This window comes from Ranitomeya imitator, chromosome 3, assembly GCF_032444005.1.
Source record: "Ranitomeya imitator isolate aRanImi1 chromosome 3, aRanImi1.pri, whole genome shotgun sequence".
In the NCBI taxonomy this organism is placed as follows: Eukaryota; Metazoa; Chordata; class Amphibia; order Anura; family Dendrobatidae; genus Ranitomeya; species Ranitomeya imitator.
This window is the reverse complement of record NC_091284.1, coordinates 29,277,687-29,297,933: the sequence shown is the minus strand read 5'-3', so window position 1 is coordinate 29,297,933 and position 20,247 is coordinate 29,277,687. Positions and strand designations below refer to the sequence as shown.

At 50.3% G+C, this 20,247-nt stretch overlaps 1 protein-coding gene across 5 annotated transcripts in view; it reads left to right on the top strand.

Moving 5' to 3' along the window:
- Positions 1-19,837, top strand: part of ACP6 (acid phosphatase 6, lysophosphatidic) — a 55,928-nt gene extending 36,091 nt beyond the window's left edge. For 4 of the 5 annotated variants that reach the window (XM_069760658.1, XM_069760655.1, XM_069760656.1 and 1 more), the window contains exons 2-11: positions 5,846-6,067; positions 7,596-7,724; positions 9,603-9,733; positions 11,337-11,416; positions 11,530-11,617; positions 12,051-12,183; positions 14,392-14,492; positions 14,647-14,742; positions 14,821-14,986; positions 18,204-19,837. In XM_069760658.1, coding sequence (XP_069616759.1) covers positions 5,870-6,067; positions 7,596-7,724; positions 9,603-9,733; positions 11,337-11,416; positions 11,530-11,617; positions 12,051-12,183; positions 14,392-14,492; positions 14,647-14,742; positions 14,821-14,986; positions 18,204-18,371 — 1,290 coding nt within the window. In that variant the 5' untranslated portion in view covers positions 5,846-5,869 and the 3' untranslated portion in view covers positions 18,372-19,837. Of the gene's footprint in view, positions 1-99; positions 319-5,845; positions 6,068-7,595; positions 7,725-9,602; positions 9,734-11,336; positions 11,417-11,529; positions 11,618-12,050; positions 12,184-14,391; positions 14,493-14,646; positions 14,743-14,820; positions 14,987-18,203 lie in introns of those variants that run through there. The other variant, XM_069760659.1, reaches the window with a different exon arrangement.
- Positions 19,838-20,247: the final 410 nt, after the last annotated feature.

Here is a 20,247-nt window from a genome sequence, read left to right as displayed (position 1 = left end):
AGGGCGGGGACAGGCAGGGGGGCGGCACCTCAGCAAGGTTTTTTTTTTTTTTAATTTAATACTAGTCCTGTGCATCCCTTCCTGAAGACAGGGGGCGGCAGAGTGGCAGCCAGAATAAGTGGTGCTGGTGCCGACTCTCCCTACTCCCCCTGCTGAGACACAGTGATGCCCCTGCTCACAGCCTCACTGGTGCCCGGCCGGAAGGTGACTGTGACTGCTGATGAGATGGAGCAGCGGTGCCCTGTGTCCCGACCCTGGGTCCTGTCCTGGACTCACATTGCTGGCCTGGAGGACTCGCAGTAGAGCAGTACATACACAGTAAGTAGTGTACTGTCTCTGTAATGATCTCCCTCCTGGCTCCTGCCCGCGCGCTGCCTGCTGCACGGCTCTGTCTGTGACTCACCTCACGGTCCTCAGCCTCGTTCCTGCCTGTAGTGCCTGAGGCTGGAGGAGCCGTGCAAACACAGCAGCCTTTGAATGTTTGCTGTATGTTTGATCTTTGCTCCTGGCAGACGGATCCAGAGAGTGAGTGGTGGGGGTGGGGTATAATACACCCCCACTCACTCTATCTGGGTCCTGGCAGCAAACATTGCCAATGCTGGTGTGTGTGGCTGTATGTATGTGAGTGTGTGCGCGGAGCTGCATGTACAGTATGTGTGTCTGTGTGGGGCTGTATGTGAGTGTGCGGGCAGCGGAGCTGCATGTGTGTGTGCGCGGAGCTGTATGTGTGTGTGTGTGCGCGGAGCTGTATGTACAGTATGTGTGTGTCCTGTATGTGTGGGGCTGTATGTGAGTGTGCGGGCAGCGGAGCTGTATGTGTGTGTGTGCGCGGAGCTGTATGTACAGTATGTGTGTCTGTGCGGTGCTGTATGTGTGGGGCTGTATGTGAGTGTGCGGGCAGCGGAGCTGCATGTGTGTGTGCGCGGAGCTGTATGTGTGTGTGTGTGCGCGGAGCTGTATGTACAGTATGTGTGTGTCCTGTATGTGTGGGGCTGTATGTGAGTGTGCGGGCAGCGGAGCTTTATGTGTGTGTGCGCGCGGAGCTGTATGTACAGTATGTGTGTCTGTGCGGTGCTGTATGTGTGGGGCTGTATGTGAGTGTGCGGGCAGCGGAGCTGTATGTCTGTGTGTGTGCGCGGAGCTGTATGTATGTGTCTGTGCGGTGCTGTATGTGTGTGTGTGTGTGCGCGGAGCTCTGTGTGTGGGTGCGCGGAGCTGTATGTGTGTGTGCGGTGCTGTATGTGTGTGTGGGTGCGCGGAGCTGTATGTGTGTGTGTGTGCGCGGAGCTGTATGTATGTGTCTGTGTGGTGCTGTGTGTGTGTGTGTGTGTGCGGAGCTCTGTGTGTGGGTGCGCGGAGCTGTATGTGTGTGTGCGGTGCTGTATGTGTGTGTGTGGGTGCGCGGAGCTGTATGTGTGTGTGCGGTGCTGTATGTATGTGTGTGTGTGTGTGCTGTATGTATGTGTGTGTGTGTGTGCGGTGCTGTGTGTGTGTGTGTGCGCGGAGCTGTGTGTGTGTGTGCGCGGAGCTGTGTGTGTGTGTGCGGAGCTCTGTGTGTGGGTGCGCGGAGCTGTATGTGTGTGTGCGCGGGCAGCGGAGCTGTATGTCTGTGTGTGTGTGCGCGGAGCTGTATGTATGTGTCTGTGCGGTGCTGTGTGTGTGTGTGGAGCTCTGTGTGTGGGTGTGCGGAGCTGTATGTATGTGTCTGTGCGGTGCTGTGTGTGTGTGTGGAGCTCTGTGTGTGGGTGTGCGGAGCTGTATGTATGTGTGTGTCTGTGGGGTGCTGTATGTGTGGGGCTGTATGTGAGGGTGCGGGCAGCGGAGCTGTATGTCTGTGTGTGTGTACACGGAGCTGTATGTATGTGTCTGTGCGGTGCTGTATGTGTGTGTGCGGAGCTCTGTGTGTGTGGGTGCGCGGAGCTGTATGTATGTGTGTGTCTGTGGGGTGCTGTATGTGTGTGTGTGTGTGTGGAGCTGTCAGTGCCAGTGTGTCCCCCCATCCCAAACCAACTTTTTACTATTGATGCTGCCTATGCACCATCAATGGTAAAAAGATATAATGTTAAAAATAATTAAAAAAATTGAAAATTGTGCTATTCTCACCTTCCGCCATCCACCGATGCGCGCGATGTTGCCACCAGCTTCCGTTCCCAGTGATGCATTGCGAAATTACCCAGATGACTTAGCGGTCTAGACCGCTAAGTCATCTGGGTAATTTCGCAATACAGTACAGCTTCGGTGGACGCCGGAGGGTGAGTATATAACTATTTTTTATTTTAATTCAGGGATATGATGCCCACACTGCTATATACTACATTGGCTGTGTTATATACTACGTGGGCTGTGTTATATACTGTGTGGGTTGTGTTATACACTGCCTGGCTGTGTCATATACTACGTGGGCAGTGTCATATACTACGTGGGCAGTGTCATATACTACGTGGGCAGTGTTATATATTACGTGGGCAGTGATATACAGTATACTACATGGGCAGTGTTATATACTGTCTGGCTGCTATATACTACGTGGGCAGTCATATACTACGTGGGCTGTGTTTTATACTACGTGGGCAGTGTTTTATACTACGTGGGCAGTGTTTTATACTACGTGGGCAGTGTTTTATACTGCGTGGGCTGTGTTTTATACTGCGTGGGCTGTGTTTTATACTGCGTGGGCTGTGTTTTATACTGCGTGGGCTGTGTTTTATACTGCGTGGGCTGTGTTTTATACTGCGTGGGCTGTGTTTTATACTGCGTGGGCTGTGTTTTATACTGCGTGGGCTGTGTTTTATACTGCGTGGGCTGTGTTTTATACTGCGTGGGCTGTGTTTTATACTGCGTGGGCTGTGTTTTATACTGCGTGGGCTGTGTTTTATACTGCGTGGGCTGTGTTTTATACTGCGTGGGCTGTGTTTTATACTGCGTGGGCTGTGTTTTATACTGCGTGGGCTGTGTTTTATACTGCGTGGGCTGTGTTTTATACTGCGTGGGCTGTGTTTTATACTGCGTGGGCTGTGTTTTATACTGCGTGGGCTGTGTTTTATACTGCGTGGGCTGTGTTTTATACTGCGTGGGCTGTGTTTTATACTGCGTGGGCTGTGTTTTATACTGCGTGGGCTGTGTTTTATACTGCGTGGGCTGTGTTTTATACTGCGTGGGCTGTGTTTTATACTGCGTGGGCTGTGTTTTATACTGCGTGGGCTGTGTTTTATACTGCGTGGGCTGTGTTTTATACTGCGTGGGCTGTGTTTTATACTGCGTGGGCTGTGTTTTATACTGCGTGGGCTGTGTTTTATACTGCGTGGGCTGTGTTTTATACTGCGTGGGCTGTGTTTTATACTGCGTGGGCTGTGTTTTATACTGCCTGGCTGCTATATACTATGTGGGCAGTGATATCTACTATGTGGGCAGTGATATCTACTATGTGGGCAGTGATATCTACTATGTGGGCAGTGATATCTACTATGTGGGCAGTGATATCTACTATGTGGGCAGTGATATCTACTATGTGGGCAGTGATATCTACTATGTGGGCAGTGATATCTACTATGTGGGCAGTGATATCTACTATGTGGGCAGTGATATCTACTACGTGGGCAGTGATATCTACTACGTGGGCAGTGATATCTACTACGTGGGCAGTGATATCTACTACGTGGGCAGTGATATCTACTACGTGGGCAGTGATATCTACTACGTGGGCAGTGATATCTACTACGTGGGCAGTGATATCTACTACGTGGGCAGTGATATCTACTACGTGGGCAGTGATATCTACTACGTGGGCTGTGTTATATACTGCCTGGCTGCTATATACTACGTGGTCAGTGATATATACGGCGTGAGCTGTGCTATATACTGCGTGGGCTGTGCTATATACTGCGTGGGTTGTGTTATATACTGCGTGGGCTGTGCTATATATTACTGTGTGGGCTGTGCTATATATTACATGGGCTGTGTTATATACTGCATGGGCTGTGCTGTATACTACGTAGCTGTGCTATGTACTACATGGCTGTGTTATATACTATATAATACGGCACTGAGGGGTTATAGAGCTGGAGTAACAGATCTACTCCCTCATTTGCATATGTATGCAAACCAATTTCTGTTAAATTGACTGAACATGTAAAAATATTGCTGGAATTGTCTTTGAAAGAGCTACATGGGCATATACAGAGATTTGGACCCCTTACTGATTCCCTATGGTACTTGCGAACATGTGCAGCACTTGCGGTTTTACACTTGCGATGACACAAAAAAACACTGCTAGCAGCGTTTTTTTTTCCGTTGCTGCAAGTACCGCATTTACCGGATCGCGGCAAAACGGCATGTGCGGCACATGTCCACAGGGAATGAATGAGACCGAATGCAGTGTTGCCGTAAGTGATGCGTTACATGGCAGATGCAGAAAAACTGCCGGATCTGCCGCGAATGGTAAAAAATCGCTGATGTGAAAGTAGCCTAAGGCTACGTTCACATTAGCGTTCCGCTAATGTGCGTCGCTGTTGCGTCGGCGACGCAGCAGCGACGCGCCCCTATGTTTAACATGGGGGACGCGTGCGTTTTTTTTGTTGCGTTTTCCGACACGTGCGTCGTTTCTGACGCTAGCGTCGGACGCAAGAAAATGCAACAAGTTGCATTTTTCGTGCGTCCGATTTTCGTCAAAAAACGACGCACGCGTCGCAAAACGCAGTGTTTTTGCGTGCGTTTGCGCGCGTTTTTTTGTGCGTTGCGTCGCCGACGCAGCGGCGCGCAACGCTAATGTGAACGTAGCCTAAGTCACTGCTGACAGTGTCTGCATTTGTCATACTCACCAATGGGGGAGTTAGCACGAAAAGTGCCTCGGGCAGCAGAAACTCTAAATACGGCCCTGGGGAGCTCACTGCATACAGATCTGTACAGCCACCACTAGGGGGAGCTCACTACATACAGATTATACAGCCACCACTAGGGGGAGCTCACTGCATACAGATCTATACAGCCACCACTAGGGGGAGCTCACTGCATACAGAACTATACAGCCACCACTAGGGGGAGCTCGCTACATACAGATTATACAGTCACCACTAGGGGGAGCTCACTGCATACAGATCTATACAGCCACCACTAGGGGGAGATCACTACATAGAGATCTATACAGTCACCACTAGAGGGAGCTCACTGCATACAGATTTATACAGTCACCACTAGGGGGAGCTCACTACATACAGATTATACAGTCACCACTAGGGGGAGCTCACTGCATACAGATCTATACAGCCACCACTAGGGGGAGATCACTACATAGAGGTCTATACAGCCACCACTAGGGGGAGATCACTACATAGAGATCTATACAGCCACCACTAGGGGGAGATCACTGCATACAAGATCTCCCCCTAGTGGTGACTGTATAGATCTCTATGTAGTGATCTCCCCCTAGTGGTGGCTGTATAGATCTCTATGTAGTGATCTCCCCCTAGTGGTGGCTGTATAGATCACTACATAGAGATCTATACAGTCACCACTAGAGGGAGCTCACTATGCACAGATCTATACAGTCACCACTAGAGGGAGCTCACTATGCACAGATCTATACAGCCACCACTAGGGGGAGCTCACTACATACAGATTATACAGTCACCACTAGGGGGAGCTCACTACATAGAAAAATGTATGCATTGATCTCCCCCTAGTGGCAGAGGATTTGTCACAACTGCATTTAGTTTAGACTATTCTATGTCGTGCTGATAGTTTGTCTCAATGTATCAGACCAAATAAATTGTGTTGACCTAGATTTAGACAGTCCAGTCACGTATCGCACATATTCTAAAGTGTTTTTTGTTAATTTGTTTTTCCCTAGAAGGACTAACAGGCCGAACACACAATGATTACTTGGGCTCGTGTCGGACTCGTGGGCTCCATCTTTTACTGTCTGCACAAGAAAAGAACGGCATTTGCTGAAGTACAGAAGGTCACTGGGCAGCGGGGCGCAGATAGTCAGGACTACGAGCTAAAGCTGGTGCAGGTTGTCTTTCGCCATGGAGCGCGGACACCTCTGAAGCAAATCCCACACAATGAGCAGGTATGACTAGAAGCCATATCTGCCCGTGGAGAAACAGGTCATGGGACCTGCAAAATAAATGTAAGAAGGTCCTCTGCTGGATGTAATAGCAGCTGATTATTATTATACCTGAATATTGCCCTCTGCTGGGTACCAGTGTAATAGCAGCTGAGTATGTCTATATCGCCATCTGCTGGCTACAAATGTAATAGCAGCTGATTATATTTGTATATCGCCCTCTGCTGGATGCAGGTGTTATAGCCGCTGCGTATATCTTTATATCGCCGTCTGCTGGCTACAAGTTTAATAGCAGCTAAGTATACCTGTATGTCGCCCTCTGCTGGATGGAGGTGTAATAGCAGCTGAGTATATCTGCACATCTCCCTCTGTTGGCTACAAGTGAATTTTATTATTATTATTATTATTATACATTTTTTATAGGGCCATTTATTCCATGGCGCTTTATATGTGAAAAGGGGGCAAATATAGACAAATACAATAAATATGAGCAAAAAGCAAGGCACACGGGCACATAAGGAGGGAGGACCCTGCCCGCGAGGGCTCACAATCTACAAGGGATGGGTGAGGATACAGTAGGTGAGGGTAGAGATGGTCATGCAGCGGTTTGGTCGATCGGTGGTTACTGCAGGTTGTAGGCTTGTCGGAAGAGGAGGGTCTTCAGGTTCTTTTTGAAGGTTTCGATGGTAGGCGAGAGTCTGATGTGTTGGGGTAGAGAGTTCCAGAGTAGGGGGGAAGCACGAGAGAAATCCTGTATGCGATTGTGGGAAGAGGAGATAAGAGGGGAGTAGAGAAGGAGATCTTGTGAGGATCGGAGGTTGCGTGCAGGAAAGTACCGGGAGACGAGGTCACAGATGTATGGAGGAGACAGGTTGTGGATGGCTTTATATGTCATGGTTAGGGTTTTGTACTGGAGTCTCTGGGTGATGGGGAGCCAGTGAAGGGATTGACAGAGGGGAGAGGCCGGGGAATAGCGGGGGGACAGGTGGATTAGTCGGGCAGCTGAGTTTAGAATAGATTGGAGGGGTGCGAGAGTGTTAGAGGGGAGGCCACGGGGCAGGAGGTTCCAGTAGTCGAGGCGGGAGATGATGGTGTGCCCTCATTGATGACATTATATTCTCCTTGCAGCCACTCACTTTTATTCTTCAGGAGAAGTAGAGGGCTGTATCCGTCCTCTCTCGGTGTTAGAGCTTCATGCAACACCTCAATGACTCCGAGCAGCTGCAGGGAAAATATAACTTCAATTTCTTCATTCCAGAATGCTGTAGATAAGTTCCTGATGCCGGTGGGCTTAGCTCACCTCTGATTTTGGGGGTGACAGGTTCCCTTTAAGGGCAGAGACACACTATAGCAGCTGAGTACATCTGTATCTATATATCGCCCTCTGCTGGATGCCGGTGTAATGGCAGCTGAGTATATCTATATATCGCCCTCTGCTGGCCACAGAGGGCTTCATGTTACGTGTGCCCTGAAACACTGAAGATGATTAATGACAGGTCTAATGCTCAGCACAATGTCCTTTATTTCACAGGTGGAGTGGTCACCGACTCTCCTGGAGACCCCTGATCACACACACTTTAATTACAGGGTGACTGATCTGGTGGGGGGGCCCAAACCACTGTCTCCATTTGAGGAGGACTACAGATCGCGCACTCTGAAGGTAAATATATCCTGATACCTGTCCGGGATTACCCACTTGCTGATCTCTGCATAAAAGACTAATGAGATGCCGCGGTCAGGTCTCCTAAAGTGGGCAAATGGAAGGAAGCGAGGGACTGTGACCAGGGCCAAACTGTGAGGTCTACACAGTCCGATTATCATCACACCAATGGGTGTTGTGGGGGGTTCCCAGTATACGGCAGGTCTTGTGGGGTGTTCCCGGTACACAGCAGGTCCTGTTGGGGGTTCCCAGTATACGACGGGTCTTGTGGGGGGTTCCTGGTGTACGTCGGGTCCTGTGGGGGGTTCCCAGTATACGGCAGGTCCTGTTGGGGCTTCCCGGTATTAGGCGGGTCTTGTGGGGGGTTCCCGGTATACAGCAGGTCCTGTGGGGGGTTCCCAGTATACAGAGGGTCTTGTGGGGGGGTTCCCGGTATACGTCGGGTCCCGTGGGAGGTTCCCAGTATGCGGCAGGTCCTGTGAGGGGTTCCCAGTATATGGTGGGTCTTGTGGGGGGGTTCCTGGTGTACGTCGGGTCTTGTGGGGGGTTCTCGGTATACAGCAGGTCTTGTGGGGTGTTCCCGGTATACAGCAGGTCCTGTTGGGGGTTCCCGGTATACGACGGGTCTTGTGGGGGGGTTCCTGGTGTACGTCGGGTCCTGTGGGGGGTTCCCAGTATATGGCAGGTCCTGTTGGGGGTTCCCGGTATTAGGCGGGTCTTGTGGGGGGTTCCCGGTATACAGCAGGTGCTGTGGGGGGTTCCCAGTATACAGAGGGTCTTGTGGGGGGGTTCCCGGTATACGTCGGGTCCCGTGGGAGGTTCCCAGTATACGGCAGGTCCTGTGAGGGGTTCCCAGTATATGGTGGGTCTTGTGGGGGGGTTCCTGGTGTACGTCGGGTCCTGTGGGGGGTTCCCAGTATACAGCGGGTCTTGTGGGGGGTTCCCGGTATACGGCAGGTCCTGTTGGGGGTTCCCAGTATACGGCAGGTTCTGTTAGGGGTTCCCGGTATACGGCGGGTCTTGTGGGGGGGTTCCCGGTATACGTCGGGTCCTGTGGGGGGTTCCCAGTATATGGCAGGTCCTGTGAGGGGTTCCCAGTATATGGTGGGTCTTGTGGGGGGTTCCTGGTGTACGTCGGGTCCTGTGGGGGGTTCCCGGTATACGACAGGTCCTGTTGGGGGTTGCCGGTATACGTCGGGTCCTGTGGGGGGTTCCCAGCATACGGCAGGTCCTGTTGGGGGTTCCCGGTATACGTCGGGTCCTGTGGGCGGTTCCCAGCATACGGCAGGTCCTGTTGGGGGTTCCCGGTATACGTCAGGTCCTGTGGGGGGTTCCCAGCATACGGCAGGTCCTGTTGGGGGTTCCCGGTATACGTCGGGTCCTGTGGGGGGTTCCCAGCATACGGCAGGTCCTGTTGGGGGTTCCCGGTATACGTCGGGTCCTGTGGGGGGTTCCCAGCATACGGCAGGTCCTGTTGGGGGTTCCCGGTATGCGGCGGGTCTTGTGGTTCATATCTACCTTATCTAAGTATTACACTGATGCAGGGTCGATGGCGCACACAGCACAGCGCTGATGTTATCCGGTCGCTCCCCTTATATTTGGGCCCCTGTAGTCACACAGACCCTCTAGTGATGAATGTGACGGTGTGTGCGGCCCCTTGTACAGAATCCGCGGGGGCCGGACACCGGTCACAGGAGCAGGGACGGCTTTGTGCAGCACAATACAGGGGAATGGAACCAGTTGGATCTTTTCCGACTTTCTTGCCGCGGTTCCCCAGTAGTCACAATGTGCCGCCATTCACCCTCATCGCCCCGCCGTGGGGCATCGCAGGCAGCCATCTTGTGTTGTGGCCCCTGTCTCACCCTCCTTCCCCCGCAGGGCGGCACCTTCCCCGGACAGCTCACCACTATCGGGATGCAGCAGATGTTCTCCCTCGGTGCCAGGATTCGGAAGGACTACATGGAGGAGCGAGGATTTCTCTCACCGGTATTTAAAGCATCGGAGGTCTAGTAAGTTTCCAGCAAATGGATATTTGATCCGTGATCCCTCCGCTGAGCTCTGGTGTTTGGGGGGAGAGTGATGCCTGTGACCTCCAGAGTCCAGAAAAGCCCCCGTAACACCAGGACCCGCCACTGCTGGGGTACGCGCCGTCTCTTCCTTCTTTGCTTACTCCCATTTTCCCCCGGCTCGTCCGCTCTCCTGATCTTTATCATGTGCTGAATATAACAAACTTTTCTTCAATCAGTAATACAAGTGATTATAAAACTTTGTAATACATCTTATCAGAGAAATGTTCTTTGTGCTCCACTTATGAGACACTTCCCCTCCTCCCCCGTACTCAAGAAATCATCATTCACTCTGAAATTTAGGTAAAATTTGGGTCAAAATTAAACTCACTGCCATAACACTGAGGGGTCAGATTACAGTTGCCTATTGAAGTCTGTAGAGAAGCAGAGTTGGAGAGAGACAGATGTCATTGTTCTGTATTCACAGGTACACTGCTTAGTACTGCTGTGTAATGTCCGCTATGCTGCTAGTGCTTTCTAATAAGTGTTTCACCCAGAGCTGGATTCACAGTTACATTTCTCAGTACTGCTGCGTAATGCCTTTGATGTTACTGCTGCTTTCTAATAAGTGTTTAATTCACAGCTACATTTCTCAATACTGCTGGATTCACAGTTACATTTCTTAGCACTGGTTTGTAATGCAATGCAATGTCCTCCCTGCTGGTGCTTTCCAGTAAGTGTTTTGTTTATCCAAAACTGGATTCACTGTTACATTTCTCAGTATTGTTGTGTAATGATTTTGATCTTACTGCTGTTTTCTAATAAGAGTTTTATTTTACCCAGAGCTGGATTCACAGCTACATTTCTCTGTTACGCTGTGCAATGTTCTGTATGCTGCTGCTGCTTCATAATAAGTGTTTTTAAATCTCGATTCACAGTTTAATTTTTTATTGCTGCTGTGTAATGTCCTCCATTCTGCCATGTTCTAATAAGTGTTTTAATGTATCCAGAGCTGCATTCACAGGTACACTTCTCGGTACTGCTGTGCAATGTTCTCCATGTGTCTGTTTTCTAATAAGTGTTTTATTTTACCCAGAGCTGTATTCACAGTTACATTTCTCAGTACTGTTGTGCAGTGACCTCCATGCTGCTGATGCTTTAATAGTGTTTTTTTTACCCACAGTTGCATTCACATCTACACTGCTCAGTACCACTGAGCAATGTCTTCTATGTTACTGCTGTCTTCCAATAAGTGTTATTTTATCCAAAGCTGGATTCACACCTACACTGTTCAATATTGCAGTATAATGTTTTATATGTTGCTGCTTTCTAATAAGTGTTTTATCCCACCCCAGTGCTGGATTCATACCTACACTGCTCAGTATTGCTGTATAATGTCCTCCATGCTGCTTCTGAACATAGACTGGAGAGCAGAAATTCTTCATATCTGTGTATGGGAAACATCATGGCAGCTAGTCTTCACCCAGCAGCTTAGAGATAGATATTGCAGAGGGGAGGAAAACTGTGGAACATGTAGGATGCACGTCATATACTGGGTAGAAATAGTGTTATTCCTCGTGTTCTTAACTATTCTCTTATGTTTCAGCGTCCGCTCCACTAACATAGTCCGCAATCTGGAGTCGGCGCGGTGTTTGTTGGCCGGACTCTTCCAGCAGCGACAAGAAGGTGAGGACTCCATAGCTGATAGACGTCGTACTATGAGTGGTCTGCAGCGTTGGTATTATATTGGGGGGCACTCTTGGTATATCGTGCCTGATCGCTTGTGACTTTGCTTATAGGACCCGTTACTATAGTCACATCTGACGCCGGCACTGAAATCCTGTACCCCAATTATCAAGGCTGTACGGCGCTAAAACGACTGACCAGGTGACCCGTCCTACATTAGTTGGGGAGGAAGTATGGGGGAAGGGGGTAGATATAGGCGCAGCCATACTGGACCTTACTTCTATGTCGGAGCCATGAGTGCCTGGCTGTAGAAGAACACATATTTGCCATGCAGGACTCCAGGAAAGGTGGCTGACAACCTGTCTTGTGCTCATTTTGGTTGTCGGCTTTCCCAAATTGCATGTCTGTTTAGTTATATGGAAACAGTGCCACTCTGTGGCTGTATCTGGTATTGCAAGTGTGTGGATTTGAGCTGCAATACCATATACAACCACAGAGTGGCACTGTTTCTGGGGAGAAAAAAAGTCATTGTGAATTGTGGACAAGCCCCTGAAGCGGCCGCTAGTGCACTTATTGTATGCGGGTCTGACCTCTGTGTAGATCCGATGTGAGTATCCATTATTCTTTCTCTCAGAGTCCGCTTTCCTGTTGCCTCCTCTCAGCCGGGGATGCAGGACGATCTGGAGAAACTTCAGCAGGAGCTTCGTATTGACAGCACCATGAAAGTGGACTTCTTCTTACTGCTGGACAATCTGCTCGCTGAACAGGTCAGGATTTACAATTCCTCACCATTTCTAGATCTCTGCTTGCTGTCAGTGAATGTGAATGTTCTTCTTTACAACCAGAAACTAATAAACTGTTCTGATCACAGCGACAGGACTGGTTAAATGAATGAATGCTGGAGCCAAACTTCACACGATGTATCAGACGAGATGCGGGGTACATGGGGAGTGCGGGTGCAGCACAGGGGTCTCCGTGCATTGTCTACATCCCATGGCACCGTCCTGCTCCTGTCACTGTGCTGTCATCCTTTCTGTATTTTAGTCCTGTCACCCCCAAAATCGAAGGTGAGCTAAGCCCACCGGCATAAGGGGCCTATCTACAGCAGTCTGTAATGCATTCTGTAATGCTGTAGATACACCCCTGATGTATCCCGAAAGATGAGAAAAATAGGTCATATTATACTCATCCAGGGGCGGTCCCGGTCCGATGGACGTCGCGGTCCGGTCCGGGGCCTCCCGTCTTCTTACAATGACGTCCTCTTCTTCTCTTCATGCTGTGGCTCCGGCGCAGGCGTACTGATTTGCCCTGTTGAGGGCAGAGCAAATTACTGCAGTACGCAGGCGCCGGGAAAGGTCCGAGAGGCCCAGCACCTGCGCACTGCAGTACTTTGCTCTGCCCTCAACAGGGCAAATCAGTACACCTACGCCGGAGCCGCAGCGTGAAGACAAGAAGAGGACGTCATCCTATGAAGATGGGAGGCCCCGGACCGGACCGCGATGTCAATCGGACCGGGACCGCCCCTGGATGAGTATAAGCTAACATCTTTTTCTCATCTTTCAGGATACATCGGGGGCTTATCTACAGCATTACAGAACACATTACAGAATGCTGTAGATAAACCCCTGATGCCGGTGGGTTTAGCTCATCTTCGATTTTTGGGGTGACAGGTTCCCTTTAAGGTTGAAAGAAGGCACAAGTCCTTCTAGTTCAATCTGTACAATCTACCCAGTTTGTTGATCCATTCACTGACAGCAAGCAGATATTTGGAAGGTAGCGAGGCACGGATCTTTCCGGCATGCAATTATTACTGTTCTTTCTATACCAAGATCTAATGTGCCGTGCATCCTCAGCGTGTGCTCACTTCTCTCTGTACTGGGGTCTGATGTGCCGTGCATCCTCAGCGTGTGCTCACTTCTGTGAATACCAGGGTCTAATGTGCCCTGCATCCTCAGCGTGTCTGGTGTGCCATGCAGTCACCGCTCCATACAGGGATCCGATGCACTGTGCAGTCGCCGCTCCATACTGGGGTGTGATGCTCCGTGCAATCGTCGCTCCATACTGGGGTGTGATGCACTGTGCAGTCGCCGCTCCATACTGGGGTCTGATGTGCCGTGCAGTCGCCGCTCCATACTGGGGTCTGATGTGCCGTGCAGTCACCACTCCATACTGGGGTCTGATGTGCCGTGCAATCGCTGCTCCATACTGGGGTGTGATGCTCCGTGCAATCGCCGCTCCATACTGGGGTGTGATGCACTGTGCAGTCGCCGCTCCATACTGGGGTCTGATGTGCCGTGCAGTCACCACTCCATACTGGGGTCTGATGTGCCGTGCAATCGCCGCTCCATACTGGGGTGTGATGCTCCGTGCAGTCGCCGCTCCATACTGGGGTCTGATGTGCCGTGCAGTCGCCGCTCCATACTGGGGTCTGATGTGCCGTGCAGTCACCACTCCATACTGGGGTCTGATGTGCCGTGCAGTCACCGCTCCATACTGGGGTCTGATGTGCCGTGCAATCGCCGCTCCATACTGGGGTGTGATGCTCCGTGCAGTCGCCGCTCCATACTGGGGTCTGATGTGCCGTGCAGTCGCCGCTCCATACTGGGGTCTGATGTGCCGTGCAGTCACCACTCCATACTGGGGTCTGATGTGCCGTGCAGTCACCGCTCCATACTGGGGAGTGATGCGCCGTGTAGTCACCGCTCCATACTGGGGTCAGATGCGCCATGTAGTCACCAATACTGGGGTCCGATGCACCGTGTAGTCACCACTCCATACTGGGGTCCGATGCACCGTGCAGTCACCACTCCATTAGTTATTGCCGTACTGCTGCCGTCCTGCAGAATACCATTTGCTCGCATTGTTTTATCCACTTAGTAAACAACGAAAGCAGAATTGTTGGAATTTGGTGGTTTTTTTGTTTCTTCCTGGTGTGAGAGCGCCTCCTCAGTCACTGTGATGTGTTACCTCTACAGGCGCACGGGTTCCCATTCTCCGTACAGTACGAGCGTCATCTGCGGCATTTGGAGCGGAGAGCCATCGATATCTTGTCCTATGTCATAGACTCCAATAACAGGTACGTGTAAAGTAAGAGCTAATTTGCATATCTTTTATCCCAGGAAGCATTGGGTCTCTCTCCTCTTGCTGACAGTCTCCATAAGGGGACACCGTGCTCCCCCTAATGAGGAAGCAATGACAGGTTGTCTCAATGTCTGCTCTCTGCTCCGCAGTGAAGCTGTGAGGCTCAGCGTGGGGCCCTTCCTCTACGCCCTGCAGAGTAACATGCTGGAGACGACGAGACGCTCTGCTGACGGCCCCCCGACCAGGTATGTAGATGCTGGTGGGAGGATACGGGTGGGCCCCCGGGGGGCACACATTGACGCATAGCTTCTCTCTTTTTCCAGGAAGCTCTTCCTCTTCTCTACACACGACGTGACTCTCATCCCTCTTCTCGTGGCCTTTGGTATCTTTGACCAGAAGTGGCCGCCGTACGCCGCTGATATAACGCTAGAACTTTACCAGCATCGGCCTTCCAAGGAGTGGTTCACTCGCCTGCGCTACAACGGGAAGGTGAGACGTCACAGAAGCTGAAAAATCAAGTCCGTGAAGCCTGAGAGGCAGTGTCCTGTATAGCAGATAAGACATTCTATCAGCACATTAATCACTTCTGCTCTAATACGGCGCATGCGCGGTGCATATGGTTTCCTGTCCGTGTCCCCATCCTGGTTATTCGCCACGTGCCGTTACATAAATGACATATTTAGAAGGGGAGCGATGCATGCTGGGATGTGCATTTTGTAGTTTGCCCTGGTGGCCGTGACTTATTTGGGAAGGCATGCTGGGATGTGTCGTTGGTTGAAACATCGGCTCCATGGCGCTGAACACTTGAGGTTTAATTTCATTACATGGAATTCGTTGGGAGCGTGGCCATCCCCTTTAAGACTGAGCGGTGATTCCCTCCTAAGGCTACGTTCACATTTGCGGTGCGTCGGGCGCAACCGCGGCGACCCATGCGCCCCTATATTTAACATGGGGGGCGCATGGACATGCGTTTTGTTGCGTTTTGTGACGCATGCGTTTTTTGGGCGCAAGCGTCAGGGCGCAGAGGACGCTGCTTGTTGCATTTTTTTTTGCGCTATAAAAATGAACGCATGCGTCACAAAACGCAACATTTTGCTGCGTTTTGCGTGCGTTGTGCGTTGCGTTGCCGACGCAGCACACAACAACGCAAATGTGAACGTAGCCTAACACCCGTGTGTTTTGTAGCTGCAGTAATAGCGCAGAGCGCGCGCGGCCTCCAGATCTTTGTTCTGCTATTGATTTTCGGATGGAATTAGATCATGCGGCTCCTCCGCGCTCCTGTCCGCACTGATCCGCCGCTCTGCCTGGAGATCTAATGAACTCGGCTCGTTTCCTTCCGATCCATACCGCCTGCGGGGCTCGGCTTGTTCTACCGCAATACTGTGGCTATTGTCCTCCCCCACCGCCTCTAACCTGCGTGTAGATGTTAGCCCTCCGTCACCGGTCCGGTACTGTTACCCAAAGTGTAATAATTCATCTCTACCGGTCCCGAAATCTCAGACCAGTCTGTATGTCAGCTAGCTGCAGCAGGAGCCTCTCCCCCACCGTCCTATCTGCAATAGAAGCTTTTAAGGAAGAAAGACATCCTTATACGAAAGCATAGAAGAAAGAAAAACTGTCAGGAAAGGGTTAAATGCGCTGTGAATGAGTTTATCTACTCCTATACCTGTTTGACTTAGCCCCCCAACAAAAGAGAACTGCCCCTTTAAATACCCCTTTAAATGAGAAACTGCTTTTTTATTACTTTTTTTTTTAGCAAGTGAAATCAGAAAATGAAAGGGACTTTAAGTTGAAACCATTGTTCTCTGTTATCAGCCATGATTCGCCATTTCTGGCCAGCGCTTTACCCCCCCTAGAAACCTGTTTACAGCAATATGTGTGAGCTGTAAGATATAATGGCCTCGGGAATGATTTATCTACCGGGGACGCCGCATGGTGCCAAGTCCTGATTGGTGAGAACGATTCTGCTCATGGCCGCCACTTCACCTTTAATGTAGATCCCTTTAAGCTCTTTGCTCCCATCATCGAGATCGATCGCTCACAGAGCAAAGGCCTCCGTGAAGAATGTTCCTAAGCAAAACCTCTGTGTTCTCTCACCGACACATGTAAGACAAATATGTGATTGTGATACCGCATCGGGGGTGTACAGTATATGGAGAAAGGATGTGCCCCCCACAATATCCATGAGCCCCCATCCTACACCTATAGACATTAATGTGGAGTCGCTCCGCCGCAGATATTATCTCCCGCTATTCTGGATTTCTGCAAGATTTTGGAGGCGTCTGTGGGAGTTTTTGCTCCTTCACCCAGAAGATCACTTGTGAGGTCAGAGCCTGATGTTGGGGGGAGGTCGGGCCCACCATCTCCGGTCCAGTTGTTGGAGGAGCTGAGGTCCGGGCTCTGTGCGGCCGCTCATGTCCTCCCTCCATGTCTGTATGGAGCTTGTGCACTGGGCACAGTCATGGGGAACAGGAAAGGATCTTACCCCAAACTGTTCCCACAAAGCTGAAGATACAATTTTCCATATTGTCTTAAGAACTAAGAGGCCGCGGCCGCCCCCTGGTAACAGCCCATAGTATTATCCTCCTCCACCATCTGTACAGGGGGCACAATGCCGTCAGGGGGTAACGTCCTCCTGGTGACACCAAACTCCGACTTCTCCATCCGAGAAGTGTGATTCATCACTGCACAGGATGTAACAAGGTGGCACGGGGTGGTAGTGATGGGCGACTCCACTAGGTCCATTACACCACTCCATACGACGCTCAGCATTGTGCTTGGTGATGTACGGCTGCATGCAGCTAGTCTGCCATGAAGCTCCCGGCGGGTGTGCAATGTTTATGCTGATGTTATACCAGAGGAGGTCTGGACTCTCAGTTATGGGGTCAGCAATGCGGTGGTGACTTTTCTGCCCCTCAGCTACGAAGTGGTGACCCTGTACCGTTACAGAGCGGGGGCCAGGTTACTGTGGCTCCTTCTGTTTCTCAATAATATCACTCACAGGGGATAGAGGGAGAAATGTGATGGACGGACTTGTTTCCCCGGTGGCTCCTTTAGGCTACGTTCACATTAGCGTCGCGTCGCTGTTGCGTCGGCGACGCAGCGGCGACGTGCCCCTATGTTTAACATAGGGAACGCGTGCGTCTTTTTGCACGCGTTTTCCGACACGTGCGTCGTTTTAGACGCTAGCGTCGGACGCAAGAAAACGCTACAAGTTGCATTTTTCTTGCGTCCGATTTCGTCAAAAAACGACGCACGCGTCGCAAAACGCACGCGTTTTTGCGCGCTTGCGCGCGTTTTTCCGTGCGTCGCGCGTTGCGTCGCCGACGCAGGGTGGCGCAACGCTAGTGTGAACGTAGCCTAACAGGACCGCGCTGGTATCAGTGAGCTCTGCACCACCGGCCGTTCTGCCACATAGTAGTAAGGGCAGATGGCACGGCGGGGGTCTGGTGGTGATACACCAGGGGAGGGCTGGAGAATATATATACACCGGGAGGATGGGGGTGGAGGTTATAAGTTGCGTGGGGCGAGAGGCCCGTGTCATACCCCACCCCCATTATGCATGAGATATTCACCACTTCTGTGCACTGGAGCCTTTTCGTGCCCCTCTTGATCACATTGTGTGAGCCCACCAGCTGACGGTGACCTTATACATGGGGGGTCTCTCCACCTTATCTGGATATTATCTCTTCTCCTTGTTTTCCAGGAACACGTGGTGGCGGGGTGCAGCTCCGGCCTGTGTCCCCTCGATCAGTTCCTGAACGCTCTCACCGAGTTCACGCTCAGTCCTGAAGCCTACAAGACGCTGTGCTACTCTACAGAGGAGGAGACCACCGCCGAGGCATCGCACCCGCGGGCAGACCAGAACGTCTGAACGTCAGACATCTCGCTGTCCACATGGACGGAAAGTTCTGTCCCCTATAGACCGATATTAGGGCTCCGTTCACAATTCTGCATGCGCTCGTCTGCTGGTTCAGTGTCTTCATGGTGCTCGTCCTGGTGACTTGCATCTTGGAATCGTCCTTTTCACACCAGGTACTGGAGGAATCCGTGTCCCCTGTGTGTGTCTGACGGCAAGCTTGCTGACTGTTTCCATTTAATACCAAGCAGAATTGTGAATGCAGCTCTGCCTCCGTCCAGGGAAAATCCGATATGGAGCAAATGAAGCTCACCAGTGTCCTGTTTTTTTTCTATACTTACATTATGGTTTACACTGGGCCTGCTCGCGCAGCTGTATTTTGTTCCAATGTATCAGTGAGATAAATCAGGTCCCAGAAAAAAAGAGGAATTAGTGCTGGTTACAAATCTGAAACAATGTAACAAAACCCCATGTGTGAGCAATGTCAGCCTAGTACAGGTTTTCAGGCTCTGGATGTAAAAAAAAAAAAAAATAATAATAATTAATCTTTCCATTCACTGATGGCAAGAAGAAAAATCTTAAGTTTGTGAGAAGCGAAGACAGAAATTAAGTTATTTGGCTTTTTAGGTGACGCTGATTATGTGCAGAAAAGACCTCCGGCAGTATCCAAAAGGACGGTTTGGATACATTTTTTTTATATAAATGTATCTAATTTTTGTAAAATGCAGAAATGAGCATCTCAGAATTGCCCCAGATCACCCCTCTAATTTTAGTATTTTGGGGGCTGGATACGGGAGCCTTATTTCAATAGATCCGTCATGTTGTCGGGGGCTTATTACATTTATTCAGATAGAAAAATCCCAAATATCAAAGCAATCTGTTCTTATGCAAGAAAATGCCTGTGGTGCGATCAGTACGATTTCCCATTTTGTGCCCGTCCCTTTAACAATCAGAATCCGGACAGTAAAGAGCATAAGGCTATGTGCACACGTTGCGGATTTTGCAGTGGATCTGCAGCAACTTTCCATGTGTACAATGTAAACCTATGGAAAACGCAATCCGCAGTGCACATGCAACGGAAAAAAACGGGTGGAAACGCTGCGGGTTACATTCTGCAGCATGTCAGTTCTTTGTGCGGATTCCACCTGCTTCATATTAGGAATCTGCACAAAATCCGTGATAAATCCGCAGGTAAAACGCAGTGCCTTTTACATGCAGATTTCTCAAATCCGCTGCGGAAAAATCCGCAGAGCTCAAAACTACATGTGCACATACCCTAAGATACGAGGTCTAATCGGGGCCACAGGTGACGGCTTGTGATGAACGAGGGTGACAAGGCACCGTCAAACCCAACCATCGCTGATCCTAAGCTGCTCAGATCCTCAGGGACACGTTCTTTATCTTCTGTAACCTTTATTTTTTTTAATTATAAAAAAAAAAAAATCATTTTGAGTACATAAAATAAAAAATTGTTCTTCCAAGTTGTGTGATGTTTTCTACCACTTGTAAAAAGATTATAAGCTCTCTCTGACACATAGCGTAAAAGTGTACGACCAGCCGAGGGTAAAGTGCATCGGTCAGAGATTCTCACCTCCCACTATATTTTGCGGACCTGAATCGTCACCATAATGAACATCACAAAAATGGATCTGGAGCCGGTCATGGACCCCGGGCGAATGAGGCTCAGTGGGTCCCTTTAACGCATACCACGATTCATGAGACATATAGGTATAGTACAATGCCAACGATTTCACTTCTTACATTCTATGAGTGATATCTAGTGTACATTCTACAATATCATACATATAGTATAATGTACAGCCAATAGTCCTTCATATATGGTATAATGCACAGCCCATAGTCCTACATATAGTATAATGTACAGCCAATA